Source organism: Halichoerus grypus, chromosome 10 (genome assembly GCF_964656455.1).
Source record: "Halichoerus grypus chromosome 10, mHalGry1.hap1.1, whole genome shotgun sequence".
Taxonomy (NCBI): domain Eukaryota; kingdom Metazoa; phylum Chordata; class Mammalia; order Carnivora; family Phocidae; genus Halichoerus; species Halichoerus grypus.
Window position 1 is genome coordinate 87,612,582 of NC_135721.1, and position 21,719 is coordinate 87,634,300.

General features: G+C 44.0%; 1 protein-coding gene across 8 annotated transcripts in view; it reads left to right on the plus strand.

Moving 5' to 3' along the window:
• The window catches only part of TBC1D8 (TBC1 domain family member 8), a 103,673-nt gene that overhangs the window by 41,113 nt on the left and 40,841 nt on the right, over window positions 1-21,719 (plus strand). For 7 of the 8 annotated variants that reach the window (XM_078056787.1, XM_078056788.1, XM_036087938.2 and 4 more), the window contains one exon: window positions 18,676-18,794. The exons of the other annotated variant lie outside the window; for it this stretch is intronic. In XM_078056787.1, the coding sequence (XP_077912913.1) occupies window positions 18,676-18,794 (119 nt within the window). The remainder of the gene's footprint in view (window positions 1-18,675; window positions 18,795-21,719) is intronic. 8 annotated transcript variants of the gene reach the window in all.

Below are 21,719 nucleotides of genomic sequence, written 5' to 3' on the forward strand. Positions count from 1 at the left end.
CTTATTCTTCCCCCCTTCCTCTCCAGTTTCTCATTTAAAAACGTGTTGTTATTAACTTCATGTTGTACTTTTCATTCTGTCCGTCACGATGCTGTCCATCATTCTTTGGTTCTGTCCTCTATTTAAATTGACATAATGCTTCTACTCAGGTATGGCTTTCCTAATACAGAATCTTTAATTTTGGCTCATCTCTCTCTCTCTCTTTTTTTCTTTTTTTAAGTAGACTCCATGCCCAGCATGGAGCCCAACATGGGGCTTGAACTCATGATCCTGAGATCAAAACCTGAGCTGAGATCAAGAGTCGGATGCCCAGCCGACTGAGCCACCCAGGTGCCCCAATTTTGGCTCATCTCTTAATTGCCTAGATTCCTGTTTTCTTCTCCCAGTAATGTCTCACATTTACAGCTGTCTGTCACTTGCTTTTGGACTTGAGTGACACCTTGGCTGGGTATGATAGTCTCTGGCCATCAGAGCATAGTGGCCATTGCTTCAGGGTCTTCCTGTATTTAACGAGGCAATGGGAGAAATCTCAGGGTGGCCTTTTTTTTCCCCTCCTTTTTCCCTCCTGGTGGGTGATGTGCTCTTTGTGCCTATAACTGTCTGTATCTTTGAGGTTAAGTAGTTTAGTAACTTGGTTGTGATCTGTTACTGCCTTGAGCACATTGTGTTAAATTTTTCTGGAATTCAATGTGTTCTTTCAGTATGCAGATTGATTCCTTTAACCACTTCAGGAAATTTTCTTGTTCTCTATGTGTATTTTTAAAAATGCATCTAGTGTTCCATTTATCGGAATCCCCGCCTCAAGACTCTTTCTGTTGGATAACTGTTGTCTGCTTTTTATTCTTGTTTTTATCTATCTCTTCAACTAGCATCCTGTATGCTGTTCGTAATCCTTTCCTCTGAGTGAAGAATTCCATTTTCAGCCGTGTATCCCACACTTTGTTGCTTTAACTTACTCATTTGGCTGTGTTTTTATTTTATTTTATTTTATTTTTATTTATTTATTTGAGAGAGAGAATGAGATAGAGAGAGCATGAGACGGGGGAGGGTCAGAGGGAGAAGCAGACTCCCTGCTGAGCAGGGAGCCCGATGTGGGACTCGATCCTGGGACTCCAGGATCATGACCTGAGTCGAAGGCAGTCGCTTAACCAACTGAGCCACCCAGGCGCCCCTATTTTAATTAATTAATTAATTTAGAGAGGGAGAGACACATGAGCCGGGGCGGGGCAGACGGAGAGAGAGAATCTCAAGCAGACTCCATGCTGAGCGCGGAGCCTGATGTGGGGCTTGATCCCACAACCCTGAGATCATGACCTGAGCTGAAACCAAGAAATCGGAGGCTCAACTGACTGAGCCACCCAGGCGCCTCTCCTTTGGCTGTGTTTTGATCATTATCTTGGGTGTCTCCTTTCCCTTTCCTCTGTTGTGTCATCTTCTCATCTTTGCACTCTTGTTTTCCTGAGTTCATGTTCTTGCTGTCTTGAGCATGAAGCATTTGTGAGAATTTCCCTTTCCTCCTCAAGGCTTCCATTTTTCTTCTAGGACACAGTCCCTGTCTTTTGAACACCTTGTGCTCCTCTGTTTATCCTCTTTTGCTGCCAGCTGTTGGCTTGGTTGCTATGCTGTTCCTCTGCACCCCACTCATGCTTGGACATGGGCCTCTAAGACTGACCCTATGGCATTTGCGTAGGAGGACTTTCAGACTAGTATTTCGGGGACAGAGTGGAGAGGACAGGTGTGCTGCTGGGTGGATGTGGGGTGTGTGAGGCAGCAAGACCCTGTTCCTTTCTCCGGTTTCTCTCTGGTTTCTCTCCTGTCACTCTGCCCCAGGCCAAACAGTGGGTCTTACTCTGGCTTTGGGGCTTTTGATGGGAACATCTGGAGTTTTGTCTCCTCACTAGATTAGTTTCTGGGGAGTCTGCAGAGCGGGGACCCTGCTCAGTTCCTGAATCTGTGTGGCTGGGGAGGTCTACAGTATCCGCTCGGGGCTCCTGGAGCACTTTCAGACCACAGCGAGTTTATGGCTGCGCAGCACTCAACCTTATGGCCGTAGCCTAATTTACTCATCCAGTCCTTTATTAGATACTTACTTGGTTCTGATTTTTCAGTATTTTAAAAACCTAAATGAACATCCATACACTTAAATATTTCAGGATTCTTCTCAATCCCCAAAGTCCATTCATGTGAAATGTTGGGTGCCTGCCATGTACCAGACACGTGCTTGGTGTCGGGGGTTCCTGGGTGAGTGTGTGAGGGGTAGTCTGCCTCCACCAGGCTTCACAGGGCCCCGGGGAATCCAGAGAGCAACCCAGAAGTAGCAGGTAGAGCTGGAACGAGGATTAGGAAAGTAAGAGGCGGCAAGAGCCTTGACCAGCACACAGTAAGGAAGTTCTGCAGCAGGGGGATGTACTTCCTAAGGCCATCTGTCCGTATATTGCCAAACTGCATGCCATAAAGGTTGCGGCAGCTTAAATTTGCTTCTTCCGGCCCCCCCACCCCCCACCCTGGCAGTGTAGTCCTGAGCAGGTTGAATTCCTAGAATATTCTTTCTCTTGAGCCAGGATCTGCTTCCTTAATTTCCACTTGGCTGAGTATTTGCCTTGGACCTGACCCATGGCAGGTCTACGGACGCTTCACGTTCTTCTGCTGTATTGCCCACAGAAGGTCCCCTGTGGAAGCAGTGGTTCTTTCCAGCGCTGCTTTTCTTGGGTTAGGGAAGAGAGAACAGGGAGGGTATTTGTGTCTTGGGCTTGTGGTATTGATTGAGATACTTAGACCTCTCCTGGGAGTTACTTGGGCATCCTGCACTGTGATATTGACTCACCATATTTAATATTTTATTGTGCCTTAAGCATTGAGAAAGGATCCCTGCCCAGGGTTTTAAGTCTCAGATAAAGCACAAACAAGAACTGTAGGAAGGGCCTGGGCGGCACCAGGACGTGGGCAGGAACAGGAAGAGTGGCCTGCAAGAACGATTTATATCTTCATTTGATTTTAGCTGTTTGCACAGCAGTGCGGGGAGACTATAGGAGAGCTTTTGAGAAGAATTTTCTTTTTCTGTTTGTTTTTAAGCAGAGGTGCAAGAGCTAGGTAGATAATTCCCTGGGTGAACAATATTATTTGGCAGTGGATCTGTGGATGATTGCAGTTAGAAAGGGATAAGTGATAAGTTGCTATTATTTTTTGACTTACATGGACCAGGGAATCTGAAAGCTTTATAAACCTCACTGGCCTCAGTGGTTAAAAGACGCATGGTGAGAAGGTGGTGAGGACTTGTGTAGGAGAAGGGTATGGAGCACTGTGCCCTGCCTTTCAGTTTGGTGCTCAGATGCCCCCTCTGAGAGACCCCACCCCTGCCCACACCCCCCTCCAACTGCTTCCCCCACTCTGCTGGTGGAGCCCCTCCAGCACTTACCACTGCTGTCACTTTTTCTTTTTGTTTGCCCTCCAATGAAGATAAAAATTTTCTCAGGGTCCTGCTCACCGCTAACCCTCCAGCATCCAGGATAGGGCCTGGTGTTTAGCAAATAGTAGGCGTGCAAATAAACCAAAGTGGTCAAGTATGGACTCCTGCTTTAGGTATGAGTAGGTAGTCTGTTGGTCAAAGAAGGTAATGGGCTCAGCACTTAAGTCTCCTGTCTGTAAGGAGTGGAAGGTGGGTCATGGAATTGCAAATAAGACCTCTTGGCCCTTTCTGAGAAGCCAGGGCAGGGATATTCCATGGCTGGGTGAGGCCCTGGGTCAGGAGCTCTGTAAGGAACAACTGGGACCACTGAGCAGTAGAAAAACTTGCAAAATGGGGATCTTGCTTTCTTTAACCACCCCCCAAACCATTTTTTATTGTGGTAAAATATGTATAACATAAAATTCGCCATCTTCACCAATTTTAAGTGTGTAGTTCAGTGGCATTAAGTACATTCACTCTGCTGTGCAACCATCACCACATCCAGCTCCAGAGATTTTTCACTTGCACAAACTGAATTCTGTGCCCACTATGCACTAAGTCCCTGTTCCTTCTTCCACGGCCCCTGGCAGCCACCATTCTGCTTCCTGTCTCTATGGATTTCACTTTAGGAATGTCAATGAAGTGGAATCGTACAGTATTTGTCCTTTTGTGGCCGGCGTACTGTCCTCAGGGTTCGTCTGTGTTGTAACAAGTGTCAGAATTCATTCTTTTTAAGGCTGAGTAACCTATTGCACATCTACTTTCCCTTTGAAATCAGATATAATGATCAGCACATGAGGAGAAACCAAGGACATGGTATCACATGGAGAGTCACATCCCAGGAGCCAATTCCTGGTCTGGGCCAGGAAAGGAGGGAAGAGAGGAGTCGTCCAGGGCTCCAGCCTGGGGCGGGGGTGGGGGTGGGGGTCGGCTTCTGACTGCATTGACACCTAACATGAAGGGCTCTTGGGGGCCCTGGAGGAGCAAGGAGACTTTGTTGGGGTTTCTCTTCTGATGTCTCAGCCTGTGCTTTGTTCCGCAGTTGAAAAGCCCAGGCTGTGAGTTATTATCTGTCGTTTCATGTTCCTGTTGGTAGGCGACTCTCTGTGCTGTTGCTGTGTTATTGACACATACGTTATTCTTTACTGCGCCGCTGAACACTGAGTTAGTTGTTGTCTCTGCCTTGTTTTGGGGAAGTAGAAGCAACCCAGGTGAGACTCTGGATTATCTGCGTCAGTCGTTCCAGGAGTTAAACTGATTATGTAAGAATTGGACTCCTTTTAACATTGATTAATTGAGCTATGGGGCGGATTGTCTTTTCTGGTTACTGAAAGAGGACTTGATTGCCTTGCTTAGAGACAGCCAGGGTGGACCATGGCCAAGATAGCAGGAACTTTCCGAGGAACTTGTCAAACCTCTGTACAGACCATCTTTTAATAATGCTCATGTCTGGGGCCCCTGGGTGGCTCAGTTGGTTAAGCAACTGCTTTCGGCTCAGGTCATGATTCTGGAGTCCCGGGATCGAGTCCCACATCGGGCTCCCTGCTCAGTGGGGAGTCTGCTTCTCCCTCTGACCCTTCCCCTCTCATACTCTCTGTCTCCCATTCTCTCTCTCAGATAAATAAAATAAAATCTTAAAAAAATAAAAAATAAAAAAAAAATAATGCTCATGTCTTCACAGATCTGAATTTGGACTCCAAAGTGCCCAGGTTCTTTTGTGACTGTGACAAGATAAGTGCAAAGTTTTAATCTTCTTAGCAAGGTCTCGTCCCGTGGTTTTGAGTGAAATGAGGGAGAGCAGGAAAACGGGGAGAAAGCAAGTAGGTGAGCATGACGATGCCATGATCCCACCTTATACCAGTAGAGTGCAGAGAATTTCAAGCAGATCTGAGGGAGATACCCACCTGGATGGGCAGAGGCATACCTGTATCTCGGGAGGCGGTAAATGTGTAGTGTGAATAAAAAGCTTATTCGTTAATATTTTCAATTTGGAAAATGAAAAAAATACACGGCTTTGGAATTTCCAAGGTCATTAAAGGAAGCCGTAGTAGTTCCGCTAACGAAAATGTGTGGCATAGGTTTTTTAAAAATTGAGAATCACAGGAGTTAGGCTTTCCAGCTTAAAAAATACTTTTCTTTTGCACAGACTTTCGTCATTTGTTCCCCTCAACAACATACAGGTAGGCACGGTTACTGACTTTGGAGAGAGAGGAAGCAAGGCGAAAGTTGCTTTGTAACTTGCCAGGGCCACATCTTGCGTCAGGAGTGCCTCACTGGTGGCTCAGGCACAGGTCCTTCTAGAACATTCTCAGTGTTCTTTCTGATTTCTTTCTTATCTCTGCCCTTGACCACGGCTGGCATTTTAGTTTCTCGTATTCTACACCACTGTTTGCTTTGTCTTTGGAGAGAGAATTTTATTATGGGAGGAAATGTTCCAGGGTGGATCAGATTAGTGTCTTGGTGAACTTTGTGCCAGGCCAGCAAAGGAAGTGCTGGCCAGATCTTTTTTCCAGAACAGAACTCACTGTGCACTTCAAGGAAAATCTGGGAGGCAGCCCTGCAGGAGGAAAGTTAGAACTTGTTTCTGGGTGCACACTCTGAGGCCACTCAATGTGAGTTGGCACATTTGCCTTTGGTTGCTTGGGATTTCCTTGAACAACACTAGCTGGCATTTTCCATGTGGGATTTACACTTGGAAATGGCTGAGCCGGGCCGTGGTTAATGCTTCTTTTCAGTCGGGGAGGGCGTGTCACCAGGCTCCTACTGTTTTAAACAATTTTGCTTATGCTCGAATAATTAAATTCCCCAAAGATGTTCGTCCATTAGGGATGTTGCTTATAATTATTTTAAAAAGCAGGCAATGCCTGCGTGTAACTTTTAGACATAGTAAATTTGAAGGTCAAAAGTGCTATTTAAAAAACGCTTTTTAGGGGCGCCTGGGTGGCTCAGTCGTTAAGCGTCTGCCTTCGGCTCAGGTCATGATCCCAGGGTCCTGGGATCGAGCCCCACATCGGGCTTCCCTGCTCAGCAGAGAGCCTGCTTCTCCCTCTCCCACTCCCCCTGCTTCTGTTCCCTCTCTCGCTGTGTCTCTCTCTGTCAAATAAATAAATAAAATCTTAAAAAAAAAAAACAACACAGAAAAACGCTTTTTAACCCGGGTAGATACGTGCATGCCCCATGGTCTGTGTTCTCCAGGTAGCCACAGCCCCCGCCCTCTGTTGCAACAGGCCCCCTTTCTCCCTCTTGAGACAGTTCTTCTGCCTGAAGTGTCTCCTTACTTAAATCCTGATTTGTCATTTGACATACTTCGGAATAAATATGTCCCGTATAAAATCTAAAGGCGTGAAGCTGGGAATCCGACGTTTCTCCGGCTTCCTCCGTGTGGCCTGACATCCGCGCAGAGCACGACCTGTTGCAAAGAAGAAAGCAGCTGGAGGGCATCCTGGCAGACATCTGGTTTCACCCCTTCTGTTTTAGTAGGTGCGGGGAGACTGACTGAGGCATATGGGTTTCAAACTAAGATGACTTTGGTGAATGACTTTCTGTTAGATGGTTCCTTAATGATCAAACCGAAGGCCGAGTGTCAGAGTGGAAGGCTCCGGACTCGCTGTGGCGCTGGGAGCGCTCCCCCTCCCCAGGCCTTTGCCCCTGGGTGTGTTGTCCGACTCCCCTCACGCTGCTTTCTCGCTGCTGAAGCTGTCTGTGGTACAGGGGGCTCGCTTCATCGTGGGCTCCTGCCCTGGCTCCTCGGACCTTCCCTGGAACCTGATGCTGGCAGTGATCCTGATGGAAAAATTAATAAGGAGATGCAGGGAGTGTGAAATCCTTCATCCTCGTCTCTTGCTCTGCTTTCACAGGTTTTTACAAAGTATTTTACAAAGTATTCCTCCTAGGTGTGGAGGTCAGTTTATCCAAGTTGATGACTTTTTTTTTGCTAACAAGGGCTTTTATTTTTTTTATTTTTTTAAATTTTTTTTATTGCTATGTTAATCCCCATACATTACATCATTAGTTTTAGATATAGTGTTCCATGATTCATTGTTTGTGCATAACACCCAGTGCTCCATGCAGAACGTGCCCTCCTCAATACCCATCACCAGGCTAACCTATCCTCCCACCCCCCTCCCCTCTAGAACCCTCAGTTTGTTTTTCAGAGTCCATCGTCTCTCATGGTTCTTCTCCCCCTCCGATTTCCCCCCCTTCATTCTTCCCCTCCTGCTACATTCTTCTTCTTCTTTTTTTCTTTCTTAACATATATTGCATTATTTGTTTCAGAGGTACAGATCTGTGATTCAACAGTCTTGCACAATTCACAGCACTTACCAGAGCACATACCCTCCCCAGTGTCCATCACCCAGTCACCCCCTCCTCCCACCCCACCCCCCACTCCAGCAACCCTCAGTTTGTTTCCTGAGATTAAGAATTCCTCATATCAGTGAGGTCATATGATACATGTCTTTCTCTGTTTGACTTATTTCGCTCAGCATAATACCCTCCAGTTCCATCCACGTCGTTGCAAATGGCAAGATCTCATTCCTTTTGATGGCTGCATAATATTCCATTGTATATATATACCACCTCTTCTTTATCCATTCATCTGTTGATGGACATCTTGGCTCTTTCCACAGTTTGGCTATTGTGGACATTGCTGCTATAAACATCGGGGTGCACGTACCCTTTCGGGTCCCTACTTTTGTATCTTTGGGGTAAATACCCAGGAGTGCAATTGCTGGATCATATGGTAGCTCTATTTTCAACTTTTTGAGGAACCTCCATACTGTTTTCCAGAGTGGCTGCACCAGCTTGCATTCCCACCAACAGTGTAGGACGGTTCCCCTTTCTCCACATCCCCGCCAACATCTGTCATTTCCTGACTTGTTAATTTTAGCCATTCTGACTGCTATGAGGTGGTATCTCATTGAGGTTTTGATTTGGATTTCCCTGATGCCGAGCGATATTGAACACTTTTTCATGTGTCTGTTGGCCGTTTGGATGTCTTCTTTGGAAAAATGTCTGTTCATGTCTTCTGCCCATTTCTTGATTGGATTCTTTGTTCTTTTGGTGTTGAGTTTGATGAGTTCTTTATAGATTTTGGATACTAGCCCTTTATCTGATATGTCATTTGCAAATATCTTCTCCCATTCTGTCAGTTGTCTTTTGGTTTTGTTGACTGTTTCCTTTGCTTTGCAAAAGCTTTTTATCTTGATGAAGTCCCAATAGTTCATTTTTGCCCTTGCTTCCCTTGCCTTTGGCGATGTTTCTAGGAAGAAGTTGCTGCGGCTGAGGTCGAAGAGGTTGCTGCCTGTGTTCTCCTTTAGGATTTTGATGGACTCCTGTCTCACATTGAGGTCTTTCAACCATTTGGAGTCTATTTTTGTGTGTGGTGTAAGGAAATGGTCCAGTTTCATTCTTCTGCATGTGGCTGTCCAATTTTCCCAACACCATTTGTTGAAGAGACTGTCTTGTTTCCATTGGACATTCTTTCCTGCTTTGTCAAAGATTAGTTGACCATAGAGTTGAGGGTCCATTTCTGGGTTCTCTATTCTGTTCCATTGATCTATGTGTCTGTTTTTGTGCCAGTACCATACTGTCTTGATGATGACAGCTTTGTAGTAGAGCTGGAAGTCCGGAATTGTGATGCCGCCAGCTTTGGTTTTCTTTTTCAACATTCCTCTGGCTATGTGGGGTCTTTTCTGGTTCCATACAAATTTTAGGATTATTTGTTCCATTTCTTTGAAGAAAGTGGATGGTATTTTGATGGGGATTGCATTGAATGTGTAGATTGCTCTAGGTAGGATTGACATCTTCACAATATTTGTTCTTCCAATCCATGAGCATGGAACGTTTTTCCATTTCTTTGTGTCTTCCTCAATTTCTTTCATGAGTATTTTATAGTTTTCTGAGTACAGATCCTTTGCCTCTCTGGTTAGATTTATTCCTAGGTATCTTATGGTTTTGGGTGCAATTGTAAATGGGATCGACTCCTTAATTTCTCTTTCTTCTGACTTGTTGTTGGTGTATAGGAATGCCACTGACTTCTGTGCATTGATTTTATATCCTGCCACTTGACTGAATTCCTGTATGAGTTCCAGCAGTTTTGGGGTGGAGTCTTTGGGATTTTCCACATAAAGTATCATATCATCTGCAAAGAGTGAGAGTTTGACTTCTTCTTTGCCAATTTGGATGCCTTTTATTTCTTTTTGTTGTCTGATTGCTGTGGCTAGGACTTCCAATACTATGTTGAATAGCAGTGGTGATAGTGGACATCCCTGCCGCGTTCCTGACCTTAGGGGGAAAGCTCTCAGTTTTTCCCCATTGAGAATGATATTCGCTGTAGGTTTTTCATAGATGGCTTTTATGATATTGAGGTATGTACCCTCTATCCCTATACTCTGAAGAGTTTTGATCAAGAAAGGATGCTGTACTTTGTCAAATGCTTTTTCTGCATCTATTGAGAGGATCATATGATTCTTGTTCTTTCTTTTGTTAATGTATTGTATCACGTTGATTGATTTGCGGATGTTGAACCAACCTTGCAGCTAACAAGGGCTTTTAAAGTGTTTTTCATTATGAAGATTTTCGGACCTACTCCAAAGTAGTGAGGACAGTGTAATTGCATCTTCCAGGCCCGTGCATTGGGATCAGGAAGCAGGTGCCTTTGGATCATGGTTTTTGCCTACTTTGCTTTATCTCTTACTCTCTGTGCCTTCTCCTCACCCACTGATTTATTTTTTTGTTTTAAAGATTTTATATATTTATTTGTCAGAGACAGAGAGGAGAAGCAAGGGGGAGCTGTAGGCAGAGGGAGAAGCAGACTCCCCGCTGAGCAGGGAGCCCGACACGGGACTCGATCCCAGGACCCCCCGGGATCATGACCTGAGCCGAAGGCAGACGCTTAATGACTGAGCCGCCCAGGCACCCCTTGATCTAACATTTTTAAAAAAGGAAAACTGTTTTATAATTCTTTAATCAAACCTATAAAATCTATAAACAAGGTCTGTGTAGAGAAGCCTTTCATTGCTATCCGCTCCTTGCCTCCTTCCCTCTGCCATAGGGAAACCTCTCTTTTTCTAGCTTCGCTTTCTACTGTTTTGTTTTACAAATATACTCTACATTCTTGCACCCTCCTTTTACAAAGGTCACATTTATTCTGTTCTATGCCTTGCCTTTGTTCACTTAGGGACATATACTGGAAATCATTCCACATCAGAGAGTTGATATTATATTCTCTTTTGTTTTGTCTTTCATTATGTAGAAGTACCATAATTTATTCAACCTGTTCTCTACTGATGGACTTTTTTTTTTTTTTTAAAGATTTTATTTATTTGATAGAGAGCACAGGTAGGCAGAGCTGCAGGCAGAGGGAGAGGGAGAAGCAGGCTCCCCGCTGAGCAGAGAGCCCGATGTGGGGCTCGATCCCAGGACTCTGGGATCAAGACCTGAGCCAAAGGCAGACGCTTAACCGACTTGAGCCACCCAGGTGCCCCTACTGGTGGACATTTGTGGTGTTTTCATCCCTGGCCATGCCTCAGTGAATAACCTGGTGAATAAATAATTTTGTGCCTATACTGCTGAATCATTGGGATAGATTACCCTTTCAGTCCTGAAATCCCAACTCTAGTAAATGAATATGAAGCTTTATTAGATATTACTAAATGTCCCTTCCTCCATTGGGTTTGTACCACTGGAAAAAATTGCCATCAGCAATGGATGAAAGTACCGGTTTTCCCAGATTCGTCATCAGATCTGTTGTCAAACTTGTGGATTTCCGCCAGCCTTATAGGTGTTTCTGCAATGGTTCTCATTTGCGGTCCTTGTATTATGAGGAAGTCGAGCGTCTTTCGTGTTTAAGGGCTGTTTTCAGAAACTCCTTGTTCTTAACCCTTTGCTTCATTTTTTCTTGGGTGGTTCTTTTCTTCCTCTCAATTTTTAGACATTGTCTAAATATTAGGAATATTAGTCCTTTGAGCAATGAAATTAAAAAAATCTTTTTCCAGTTTGTTATGTCTTTTAGTGGCTTTGCTTTTGGTGTGTTTTACCTTGCAAAGGTTTTTTAATGTAGTGGGATTTAGAATGCCTTTCTTTTATACTTTATGATTTTGAGGCATGCTTAGGAAGGTTTTATTATTCCCAAGTTATACAGGAATTTACTCCTTTTCTTCAACTACCTGTAAATTAGCTTTTTTCTATTAATACTTTTAAAGCTGTTCTTCTGTGTCTTCTGGCTTGCATTGTTTCTGACAAATCTATCATTCTTTGTTGCTCTATAATTATTGTCTTTTTTCTTCATCACCGGCTTTCAACAGTTTGATTAGATGTGCATTTATGTGATTTTCTTGATGCTTTTTCTGCTTGGAGTTTGTTGAGATTCTTGGATCTGTGTGTTTATAGTGTTCATCAAACTTGAAAAAAAATTAGCTATTTCTTCAAATATATACATATTTTTTCCGTTCTCTGTTTCTTGCCCCACCCCTCCGCTTTCCCCCTGGAACTCCAATTAGTAGGCTGCTTGCTGTTCTTCCATAGCTCACTGATGTTCTGTTATTTTTCTTGTTGTTAATCCTTTTTCTTCTGCTTTTCTTTTTTTTATTTATTTTTTATTTTTTTTAAAAGATTTTATTTATTTATTTGAGAGAGAGAATGAAAGAGAGAGAGCACAAGAAGGGGGAGGGTTAGCGGGAGAAGCAGAATCCCTGCTGAGCGGGGAGCCCGATGCGGGGCTCGATCCTGGGACTCGATCCCAGCACTCCAGGATCATGACCTGAGCCGAAGACAGTTGCTTAACTGACTGAGCCACCCAGGTGCCCCTCTTCTGCTTTTCATTTTAGTTTTTAATCACTGTGTCCAAGTTCCCTACTTTTTTTTTTTCCTGCAATATGTAAATTACTTTTAATCCCATCCAGTGTATTTCTGAGTTCAGACACTGTTTCTCCATCCCTCAAAGTTTGGTTTGGATCTTTTTCTATATCTTTAATTTGGTCTCTCACCATCCTCATGCTTTCCTCTACTTTTTGAACTTGGAGTATATTTATAATACCTGTTTTGTGTCCTTGTCTGCTGATTATTTTATCTGTGTCCTTTCTGGTTCTGTTTCTATTGATTTTTTTTTTTTCCTTTTGGTTAACGGTCAGATATTCCTACACCTTTGTTTCTAATTCTGAGCAGTGTTTCTAATGGCACTAATACAAGGACATTTTAATGACTATTTTAATTATAAATTGAAAATCTATTTTACTTTCAGTGTCAGGAAGGTTGAGTTTTTCATTTATTGCAAACACTTTTAGGGACTCAGTATTTTAATTTGAAGGCAGAAAAGGTCAAGGAAATTATGGGAAAATGTTTAAAACTTCGTTTCTTAAACAATATAGTGAGAGGTCCATGGGTAAAAATATGGTCAGTCGTGCTGATGGGATACTGATACTGAGCTTTCACAGGTCCCTGTGAAGATACTGCTTTAGGCACGGATCAGACGTTAGAGTGTCCACAGGAAGAGCGTGTGGTTTCTGAAAATGGAAGGCTTTGGTTCAACCCTCTTCCCTGCTCATTTGTGATTTTTACTCAAATTCTTTGCTTCTGAGTTACTCTGTCTAGGATGAGTGTTGTGTGAAATTTAGAAATGACACTGCCTTGGCAGTGTTGCTTTTAATTAGCCCCTGTGTGGTCTGTATGGCTTTCAGTCCAGGCATTTGATGGTAGACATGGAGTGTTTGGATGGAGGAGAAATGTACTGTTTCAAGGAAACAGATCCAAACTACACACACGGAATGTCCATTCACTGTAAATTAGGATTTAGGTAGCTGGGGGAAGGCCCTTAATTTGGTTGGATAATTATTAAGCAGAAAGAAACCTTGCTTTTGAAAACTGAAGCCTTGATCAAGTTATTTATGGCTCTGTTCGTGCAGAAGCTGTAGGTATAGACAATGAGATGCTTGTTCTATTTCCTGAAAATAACTCTGGGGGAAACCTTGGCGAATAAATACTGTGCATGAGCTTAAAAGTGACTCAGCTCTTGGGAGCTGCCTGCCCTGCTCCCCAGGCTCCTATCTCCCCCATGTGTTAGGATAGAGCGAGGCCTTTAGTAGCCAGGAGAACGGCCCTTGAGCTTGGCTCTTCTCTGCCCTTTTTCTTACCCAGAAAATAATACCACCTACCTTGTGCTATTTTTATTAAGATAGACAATATCAAGTGTATGACATATCTAACAAAATGCCAGGGAACATGCTAAGAATTCAGAAGACAGCCTGGGTCTGCCACCTCTGCGTGTTCTGCCTTAGAGCTGGTAATTTAGAAATCGTCACTGTTGGTGGTTCTGTGGTTAATTGGGGTTTCTAGGACTGTATTTTAGTTTTGCATAGGTATTTATAAATCTGATTTGACTTCTTCTGTGGGTAATGTTTAAGATCCTCTGAACTTTGATTTTCTTAGGAAATAGAAGTCTTATTCTGCAACAGTAGAAATCTTATTTTGCCTCAATAAAACAAGGTATAATTTTGCCAATTGGATTTCTGTTAAAATCCACAGTGTTCCTATAAATTTTGGTTTTAAACAGCTCTGTTGGCCTTCTAGAGCTGCCACAGACTGGGTGGCTTAAACCAATATTTATTTGCTCACTGTTCTGGAGGCTGGAAGTACACAGTCCAGGTGCTTCTGGCAAGGTTGGTTGCTCCTGAGGCCCCTCTCCTTGTCTTGCAGAAGGCCTACTTCTCCCTGTGTCCTCACATGGAGCATTCCTGGTGTCTCTTCCTCCTCCTCTTCTTCTTCCTCTTCCTCTTCTTCCTCCTCCTCCTCTTCTTCCTCCTCCTCCTCTCCTCCTCCTCCTCTTCTTCAATTTATTTTTTAGAGAGTGTGTCAGGGGTAGGGGCAGAGGGAGAGGGAGAGAGAAAATCTAAGCAGACTCCACGCTGAGCACAGACCCCAACTCGGCACTCTATCTCACCACCGGGAGACCATGACCTGAGCCGAAACCAAGGAAACCAAGAGTCAGATGCTAACCAACTGCGCCACCCAGCCGCCCATTTCCTCTTCTTAAAAGGGCACTAGTCCTCTCAGATCCGGGCGCCACCTTTATGACCTCATTTAACCTTATTACTCCGTCAAGGCCCTGTCTCCAAATATGGTCATATTGGGGGTTTGAGCTTAGGCAGATGCGTTTGTGGGAAGGACACACTTCAGTCCATGACAGTAGCTGTCTTCTGTCTTGGTTTTGGAAGGCCCACAGCAGAAACAGTGAGAATAGTGTTATGCTGGTGATCTGTAGCCTTTTTATCATTCCACCCCTTCAATGGGTGACATGTCCTCCTGTTCTTATTTTCTCTATACGTTTCTCACCACTTGTATGTCCGTAATATGGTGGCTTTCCAACGTTTTTTGAGCATGACCCACAGACAGAAAAATATTTATGTGTGTGTGCTTACCTCTAACAAATATTGTACAAGTCAGTGGTTGGCCTTATAAAGTGCCATGTCTTCTCTTTTTCATTTTTTAAAAAGCTGTCTTCTGATGGGCTACTTCAGGTAATTTGGGAAACCTGGTTACAGCTTAGGTTTAGAACTTTGATGTGTGAGATCTGTTGGGTGACTTTCCTTTTTAGTCTTTTGGGGCTGAGGACATGCAGTTGGTTTGCACTGATTTACGGTATTTTAGAAGTCTATCATAAGACTTCCCTGCAGAGGAAATTATAGTTTGGAAAATTTCCCTGCCATTTGGCAACTTTTGTAGGAAATAGAAGACGGTAGGGTGGAAAAGTTTCATCATATTGATTGTCTTGGCTGGGAGAGACATACAGCTATGTCTTATATTCAGGAATGGGGCAGATTGTAATGAAATCTAACTGTGGCTCAGTGACAGATTTTTATATGTGTGCCTATTTTCTCTCTCAAGGTGTAGGCTTGGTTTTGTTTTAGAATTACCTTTCCCTGACATAAGCTCCTCCCCATAAGTAGAAGAATCTTTTAAAGAATAAAAGCCTAAATTTTTGATGGCTTTGTTTCAAGTCTTCATTCCATGTGATAGACTGTGTTGGGGCTTGTTTATAGTTTTATTCCTGGTATCTGTGGTTATCAGAGGAAGATGACCTACATGTTTAGCTGTTAACAATGAACTGTGCTGGCCCTGTGAGCTTAATAGGATAGATGAAAACCTATTTCATGTCATCCAGAAGGATGCACTCAGGAAATTGGAATTGCTCTAAGTACAAACACAAAATGACTTTTTTTTTTTTAGTGTCAAGCCATAGAAAGTAATGGACCTAAGGATTATGTAAATGTTACTTTGAAATTGAAATGCAGCTTATTACAGGAGGACCCCAGGGTACTTCAAGGTTGTAGAGAATGAGTTCATACCCTGCTTTTGCCTTTCCTTCAATACGTATGACCTTGGAGAAGTGTTTGAGCCTCCATTTCCTCATTCAGAAGTCTTCATTACACAGCAGTGAGCTAGTCCCTGGAATAGAAAGGTTACAAAGGTGAGTCTTCTCCCTTCTCCTGTTCTTCCTCATTCTGCCAAGTTTTTTTTTTTTTTTTTTTAAATAAATTAGGAAGTCATGAAAACATACTCAAGGGGCGCTTGGGTGTCTCAGTCAGTTGAGCGTCTGACTCTTGATTTCAGCTCAGGTCATGGTCTCGGTCGTGGGGTTGTGGGATTGAGCCCTGTGGAGGCTCCACGCTCAGCGGGGAGTTTGCGTCAGGTTCTCCCTCTTCCCCTCTCTCTCTGCTCCCCACCCCCTGCTCACATGCTTTCTCTCTCTCAAATAAATAAATCTTTTATTTTTTTTATTTTATTTTTTTTTTAAAGATTTTTTTATTTATTTCACAGAGACATAGCGAGAGAGGGAACACAAGCAGGGGGAGTGGGAGAGGGAGAAGCAGGCTTCCTGCTGAGTAGGGAGCCCGATGTGGGGCTCAAACCCAGGACCCTGGGATCATGACCTGAGCCAAAGGCGGACACTTAACAACTGAGCCACCCAGGCGCCCCAATAAATAAATCTTTTAAAACAAATACTCAAAAAGATGGATGACCAGTGAGGATAATTTTTCCCATTTATTCTTTGTCTTAAATAATCTGAGCAGTTGGTTTTATTATGATAAATAATAAAGTACGAAGATCTAGAAAGAGTAAACCTTAAAGAGAAGGGCAGAGGTCCAGGCATCCCTAAGGCTCCTGCACACGTTTATTGGCTTTAGTGAAGACCCAAGGACTCTCTTGAGACAGTGTGATGTGCTGTCCGCCCACTAGGAAGACCCTATTGCTGACCCCCTCAGGTATAGAAGGTGTTTTTGTAGCTGACACCTACACGGTTGCCGCTGGAAGACACCGAACGGCAGAGATTTAGCCAGAGCTGGGCAAACCTGACGTCTGCCTAAGGCACCTCAGCACTGAGTGTGAGGAACCAAGCAGACAGTGAGGGCCCGGGGTTCAGGTAGATGACGCTTAGAAGCTTCACGAGAGTGCTGCTGTGGAGACTGGAATAACTTGGTTTGCTTTTGCTTTAAAAGGATCTTTCCCCCTTGTAAGAGGAATGGGGAGCCTGAAGGGCCAGGGGTTTCCCATAACCACAAGGGCCTCCTGGGTGGGAGGGGGACAGACAGTGAGAGGATCCTGACCATCCCTCCCCCCCCCCCCCCCAAGCTGGCTCTCCTAAACCTCATGTGGCTGCATCTCCAGTCTGGTGATCCTTAAAGAGCAAGAGTCGGGGGGGGGGGGCACTGCTGGACAGCTGGGCAGATGACGGATTGGTGTGGACTGAATGGTGTCTTCCTCCCCCATATTCATACATTGAAGCCTTAACCCCCAGTGTGGTAGTATTTAGAGGTGGGACCTGGGGAAGTAATTAGGTTTACAGAAAGTCATGAGGGTGGGGCCCCCATGATGGGATTCCTTATAAGAAGAGAAAGAGAGACCAGATCTCTCTCTCTCTCTCACTTTTCCTTACGAAGAATTCTCTTGGATTGCTCTGATGACTCCTTCCTCACCTGTCCATTCAGAACAATAGTCCTAACACAGATGTTCTTTATACTCACTGACCCTGAACGTACAAGTCAGGAGTGAGTTCTCTGGCATTTTTATAAGATCCCTCCATGCATCTATACTCTGCAGGGAGGAAAGCTACAAATAGCATACAGAAAGTTTGGTGTTAACAAAATGCATATCTGGCTTTTTTGTATGTGGTATGTGGTTCTCTTGACCATTATGCCTCTCACATTGGCGAGCTTATTCTGCACTGGTGTTCGGTAGCCCTTGACCTCTTGGAGGTTAGAATATCTCCTGCTTCCCATTTTGGAAATCTGGTTCTCCTAGCTGGGCATTTACCTATTCCTGTACTACACACACCTGATGCACACATCCCTTTTCTTGTCCGGGACCATGCTTGCTTCAAGGCAGGGGACATTATCGAGCACCTGCCGTATGCTGGGTCCTTCCCTAGGAGCTGGCGCCGTCCTCGTGCCAAGGTGCCCGTTGTCTAATGGAGAGTACTAGGAGACTCCTCGAGGGGAAATACTAAAATAACTAAGCTTTTTGGTAACAGTGTTGCTTAATGCTTCAGTAATGGGGCGATTTCTTTTTAATTGCCTTGGAAAGAAATTAACTTACTAGACATGATTTAATGTTGTACGTTTTTAACATTTAGTATACAACGTCTTTTTATCTAAGCTCTTAAGGGATATTGTTGTAAATGATACGAAGTATAGCTTGGTAAACCTGAAAATTCCCTAGGTTGTTGCTGTTGTATTTAATGATGCTTGTTGCGATTGGCAACACCCTTGGGCAATCAGCAGAGCTTTCTCAGGAAGCTCTTTCCTCTGTGACCCTGGGCTGAGGTCCCTCTTGAGGGATCCCTGCTCTCACAGGGTAAACTATGTGAGACCGTTCAGAATTGGTCTGCTTTGGGGGGCTTGTTTCCCCTGGCATAGTTGCGTAATTACAAATGTTCCCGTCACTTGAGTGCATGTGGTAGGAAGTCCAGGCATCAGCAAGACTGATAGGATGCCCACACGCAGTCCCAGGAGTAAACTGATGGGGCCCCTGGCCCATCCATGTGGCAGTGGACAGGTGTTTGCTGTGGTGAGGGACACCATGGCTTCAAAGGAGGGTGCCTTCATTGTCCGCTGTGGCCCAGGATGTGAGAAACCAGGATGTTTTAATCACAAACACAGGTTTCATAATATCTGGAAAATGAGTTCATGTTCTAGGAGTTACTTTTAATTTCGGTATCTTTTTCTGTTCTAACCCAGGTGCGACATTAGAGGAAATAAACCAGCATTGGGACTGGCTGGAGCAAAACCTCCTACATACTTTGTCCGTCTTTGATAATAAAGATGACATTGCCAGCTTTGTCAAAGGGAAGGTAAAGGTAGGTCCTTTGACTGAAATGCTTCTCCCCGTTTCCCCATCTTTCTTATTACTTCCATATGACATTTTGAGCACTGTAGCATTTTTGATCAGATTTGAACAATTTTCTCCACCATAACTGAACGACTTGGCTTAATACACAAAGGAGCTGGACTTGTCACTTGTCAAACTTCACAGTCAGTCTGGCAAAATATACCTGAAATTGGAAAATCCACATTCTCAGGCCTCAGTTTTTGTTCTCCTTTACAGAAGTGAAGGTCCTCTCTTGTCTCGGGGGAAAAAATGTTAACATTTATGTTTTTGCAGAGCAGAAACGGTATTTGACTCCTTAAACTCGTTATTCCCACCTTTTTGCAGTTGTGACATCTTGTCACTCTATTTTGTTGGACCTGGCACTTTCCTCTTCCTAAAGAGGCTGTTTATTCTTCAAATATGTTACATAAATGGAATTAAGACCATTTACGTTTTGAGAAGGCACGACAGGACTATTTTGGAGGGTATCTGTTAATATCTCCTGTGAGTTTCATCTTCTCCGTCATTGCAACAACATGATTGGGACCCAGTGCTTTAAAAGCCCCATCAGGCAGGGAGAGACTGTTTGTCATTCTGATTTTAACCCTTATTAAACACTTTAACACATTAGCCTCTAATACAGTTTTCCTCCCTGCGGGTAAAATCCCCCAGACCATTGATTTTGTTTATTTATTTTTTTCTTCAAAAGTTTGCCTCAGAAATGCTTCAGCTTTTAGTAAAGGGTGTCAAAGTGAATTCTCGGTTTTAAAGGGACAAAACAGAAGTATTCTTTTCCTTCCTCTTGTGTCACCAGCGAGGAACCAAAGGTCTCCTGAGTCAGGCAGTGTGGCAGTGTTGGTGTCACCTCTGGGCTGTGGGGCTGGCAGGTGGACCCAGGCTGTGGTGGGGACTCATCCAGCCCGTGGGTTACCACCTCTGCCTGGTCCGACTGACTAGCTTGGTTCCCTGGGTCAGATCGCACTGGGGCTTAGCTACAGAAATGCCTATTTCATGGTTATTTTTCACACTTACCTCCTTTCTCCTTAGTCTATCTTATCTTATGGTGGTTCTTTGATTTAGGGTTTCTCCTTTTAATATGGAGGAAGGAAATTCATTTCTGCTGCAGTAGCTTTAGGAAAGCTTCTGCAGAGAAGGAAGCAGCTTTTCTTCTACCCTCCTAGATTCTCCTAGGCCTGGAGATTAAACCGACAAACGTCGAATTGGTGAGAAAAACAGTTGATCAACGCGTGCAGTGTGCGGACACATGAGGGAAACTCAGTGATGAGTAACTCAGAGGGGTGGATAGAATGTGGGGCTCATACAGCATCTCAACAAAGAACAATACGTTTGTAGAGAAGGGACGAGACAAAGAGAAAGCCGTTTAGGCTTTCAGGGGTGGCCAGCTGTGGGAAAGTAAATGTGGGGAGAAATGAAGGGAAGAGAAGAAGGGTTGTTTTTGTGAGGTTTGTTATGTGCATTCCTCTCGGTGCTGGTCAGAATCTTACCCTCCTCTTCCCGGCACAGAGAAGGGAGGCACCTTCACAAATGGGTGTTTGGTGTCCTTGTTTTAGGCAAGTAGTGGGGGAGGGCGGAGAGCCTTTTTGGTGTCTACTGTTTCTCAGTTGTCTTCAGATCAGAATAATCCTTATGCCAAAGTGGCATAGTTTGGAATGGCATATTCTGATCCCCTGCACATCAAAACTGAAATGCCTTAAAAAAAAACAAAAACAAAAACAAAAAACAGTTGCAGGGAGACTGCTGGCCTGAAGCAGGGGTGGGGATGGAGGGGTTCTTGTGGTCTGAGATGGGGTTATATCTTTGGGTCCACTATGTGGTGTAGGTTCTTCTTTTCCTCTGGGAAGATCCAAAGGAATTAGGAATTGGGGCTTTCCTAGTCATATCCTGAGTTGGCCACTCTGTAAAGCTTTAAAGAAATCCCTGTACTTAGAGTTGTGCTCATCACCAGACCCTGCAGTCCCCAGAAGTCAGGAGTCTGTGTGGCCACCATCACCGTGGCTGCATCTGGAGCCCGTGCGTCCTGTTCTGCTTCCGTGACTCTCTGCTGTAGAGGCTTCCTAAAATCCCCTTCACGCCTCATGGTCCAGAGCTTTATATATTAGATAAGCTTTTAAAATTATTCATCTTTCTTATAACTTTTCCATTTTATAATGTCTGGTTAAATAAAATTTGGAAAAGAAGAAAAACATAATGAAGGAAATGAAAAGCACTTGAAATTTTACCAGACTTCAGATTCATTTAATAAATAATTCTTATTTTAATAGTAACTCCCAGGTAATTTTCTAAAATAGTTTATGCAGGCCAGGCTTTGGTAGTTGTGCCCCCCAAATGGCCTTGTCTTTTTTTTTTTTTGAAATATTTTATTTTTTAAGTAATCTCTACACCCAACTTGGGGCTCGAATTTACAACCCTGAGATCAAGAGTCACATGCTCTACTGACTGAGCCACCCAGGCACCCCCAAAATGGGCTCATCTTACATTTTTTTGGGAGATTTTATTTATTTATTAGAGAGAGAGAGAGAGAGAACAGGAGGGAGGGGCAGAGGGAGAGGGAGAAGCAGACTCCCTGCTGAGCAAGGAGCCCAACATGGGGCTCGATCCCAGGACCCTGAGATCATGACCTGAGCCGAAGGCAGATGCTTAACCGACTGAGCCACCCAGGTGCCCCAAAAGTGGCCTTGTCTTAAGGGACCTAGCCTTTCATGAAGCACAGGAATGTGGGGAATCAGAATTCTGATCTTGTCAATGAGTTGTCACCCCTTAGGAAGAAGCCACAGGCTTATGTTCTAGGCACTTTTACAGCCTTACCCTGGATTTAGAAAGGATCCTTACTGTTAACTTGTTGTTGGCAAAGCCATTGTACGTTGAGATGCTTTCTTTTCTGTCTTGTCTCCCT